We start from the raw sequence: 2,599 nt of genomic DNA, 5'->3' as shown, positions 1-2,599 counted from the left end.
CCCCCCCGGCCGCTATTTAACAATGTCATCTTTTGTTAGATAATCATATGGTAGTTTTAGGTAAATTAGAGAATCAATTTTGGGAGGAGGGGTCAGATATTGAGAGTGAAGTTTGTTACCTAAATTAACAATTATTGGAGACATATTTTACTTTGCAGATTGACCCTGACAATAACATATCTTTTCAGTGATACCAAGTTGAAACTAAACTCAATAACTTGTTATACAAGTTCCCAAAAGTAGTTCTTTATGCTGTATGATCCTTTCAGTGCAACCACTAATTGCTTTTTTAAAATTTAGCTTTAGGGGTGGTGCCTGTGGCTCAAAGGAGTTAGGGCTCCAGCCCCATATGCCGGAGGTGGTGGGTTCAAACCCAGCCCCGGCCAAAAACTGCAAATAAATAAATAAATAAATATCAAAATTTTTGCTTTATTGAAACAGAATGGTCTGATAAGTGTATGTAGATATTTCTGACACAATGCTTTTGTTTTTGGTTTTTGACATTGAACAAAATACAAGGTGGATGATCCTTGTAAATGCACAACAGATATGTGTATATATTCATAGTGTCAGAGTACAAAATGATAGCTTAAAATTGTGAATATTTACTCTAGAAAATAAAGATAACTGAGATTTCACTGGAAAATTTAGTATGTTTTGGAATTGTATTGATTTTTAATTCTGACATTCTTTGCTCTATAATTAATATTCATTATTAAATTTTCCTAGTTTACCTCCTTTAAAGGAACTAGGTAATTGGTCCTTTTTTCCCTTTTCCCATAATGACAATATCCTGGGAGTGCTAATGGCCTGGCACAGATGAAGAATTCTAGGGTCTAGGTAAGGATTGCTCAGATCTAACCTCCCTTCTGTCTCACAACCTGCTTAGGGGAATCTGTATCTGTCATCAAGCACACTGACCCTGTCCCTGATCCACGGGCGGTCAACCAAGATAAGAAGAACATGCTCTTTTCTGTAAGTACTTTATCAAATTTGTTTTATTTATTTGTTTTAAATTTGCACTCTGCTAATCTGGCCTCAAACTCTTGGGCACTAGTGATCTTCCCACCTCAGCCTCAGCACATGCCAACATGTCTGAATCAAATGTATTTTTATTGGGCGGCATTCCCACAGTTTTAATGGTCCCTAAATTTTATGTTTTTCACTGCTTACCTATAAGTGGTCAGACTTAAAGTATTGACTGTTGTTACAAAGAATAATCCACACTCTTCATGGTTGGCATTAATTGTCAAAAACATCAGTAATGTATAGTGGTGGAATATGTGGTTGTCTTATTTTGGGGGGCTAAAAAATTATCAGTTAGAGGGGTGGTGCCTATGGCTCAAAGGAGTAGGGCACCGGCCCCATATGGCAGAGGTGGCAGGGTCAAACCTAGCCCCAGCCAAAAACTGCCTATATATATATATATATATATTTATCAGTTAAAATAACTTTTTTTTTTTTTGAGACAGAGTCTCTCTTTGTTGCCTTTGGTAGAGTGCTGTAGTGTCACAGCTCACAGCAATTGCAAACTCTTGGGCTTAAGCAATTCTCTTGCCTCAGCCTACTGAGTAGCTGGGACTGACTACAGGTGCCTGTCACAATGCCCAGCTATTTTTTTAAGAGACAGGGCCTCGCTCTTGCTCAGGCGGATCTTGAACAGATAAGCTCAGGCAGTCTACCTACCTTGGCCTCCCAGAGTGCTAGGTTTACAGGTATGAGCTACCACACCTGACTCAGTTCGAATATCTTTAAAGTCTATAAACATAGTTGAAAAGTAGATTTGTTCAGAAAAGCCTTAGCCTATGAAGGGTGATGTGAATAAGTAGTTCACAATAATAAGGTGTGTATTTAGAGAGAGAAAGAAAATGTGGCAAACCATTAATAATATTGAGTCTAGGTGCAAAGTATATGGATAGTCATTGTACTATTTCACCTTTTCTATTGATTGGAAATTATTTTTGAATAATAAGTGGTGTGTGGATTTCAATTGTTTGGAATTGAGAATGATTTTGAAGTTGGGAGTTTTTGTGGGTTTGTGATAAAAGTGGAGGTACAGTGAAAATAATGAGACCCTATCTTTCCAACATAAGGAATAAAATGGGGTGGGGAAAGAACACTTATACTTGATTTCATTTATTTTTGAATGCTGGTGTTGGAGTAGAGGTGCTCAAGATAGCTCATGATGCTGGTTGCCCTTAAAGCTGACATGATTGAAGGTTATATGAGTTTGAAGAATGGGGAAGACAGAGGGGTTAAACCACTGCTAAGCCCAAAATTGGTCTGTAAGCCAGGCTCACTGCTGTGAATAGAGATCTATGTGGATCAGTATAGAGTTGCCCTGGGGTGAGTAGATATTTTATGGAATCAAAATCTGGGAGAGGGACTTGGTGCCTGTGGCTCAAGCGGCTAAGGCGCTAGCCACATACACAAGCTGGCGGGTTCGAATCCAGCCTGGGCCCGCCAAACAACAATGGTGGCTGCAACCAAAAATATAGCCGGGCGTTGTGGCAGGCGCCTGTAGTCCCAGCTGCTTGGGAGACAGAGGCAGGAGAATCGCTTGAGCCCAGGAGTTGGAGGTTGCTGTGAGCTGTGATGA

General features: G+C 39.6%; 1 protein-coding gene across 1 annotated transcript in view; it reads left to right on the top strand.

The window, feature by feature from the left end:
• The window catches only part of ATP2A2 (ATPase sarcoplasmic/endoplasmic reticulum Ca2+ transporting 2), a 67,819-nt gene that overhangs the window by 39,993 nt on the left and 25,227 nt on the right, over window positions 1-2,599 (top strand). The window contains exon 7 of the mRNA XM_023516828.1: window positions 890-1,008. Within this exon, the coding sequence (XP_023372596.1) occupies window positions 890-1,008 (119 nt within the window). The remainder of the gene's footprint in view (window positions 1-889; window positions 1,009-2,599) is intronic.

This window comes from Otolemur garnettii, unplaced genomic scaffold (genome assembly GCF_000181295.1).
Source record: "Otolemur garnettii isolate 467f Iridium unplaced genomic scaffold, OtoGar3 scaffold00099, whole genome shotgun sequence".
Taxonomy (NCBI): Eukaryota; Metazoa; Chordata; class Mammalia; order Primates; family Galagidae; genus Otolemur; species Otolemur garnettii.
This window is presented reverse-complemented; position numbering and strand designations above follow the sequence as displayed.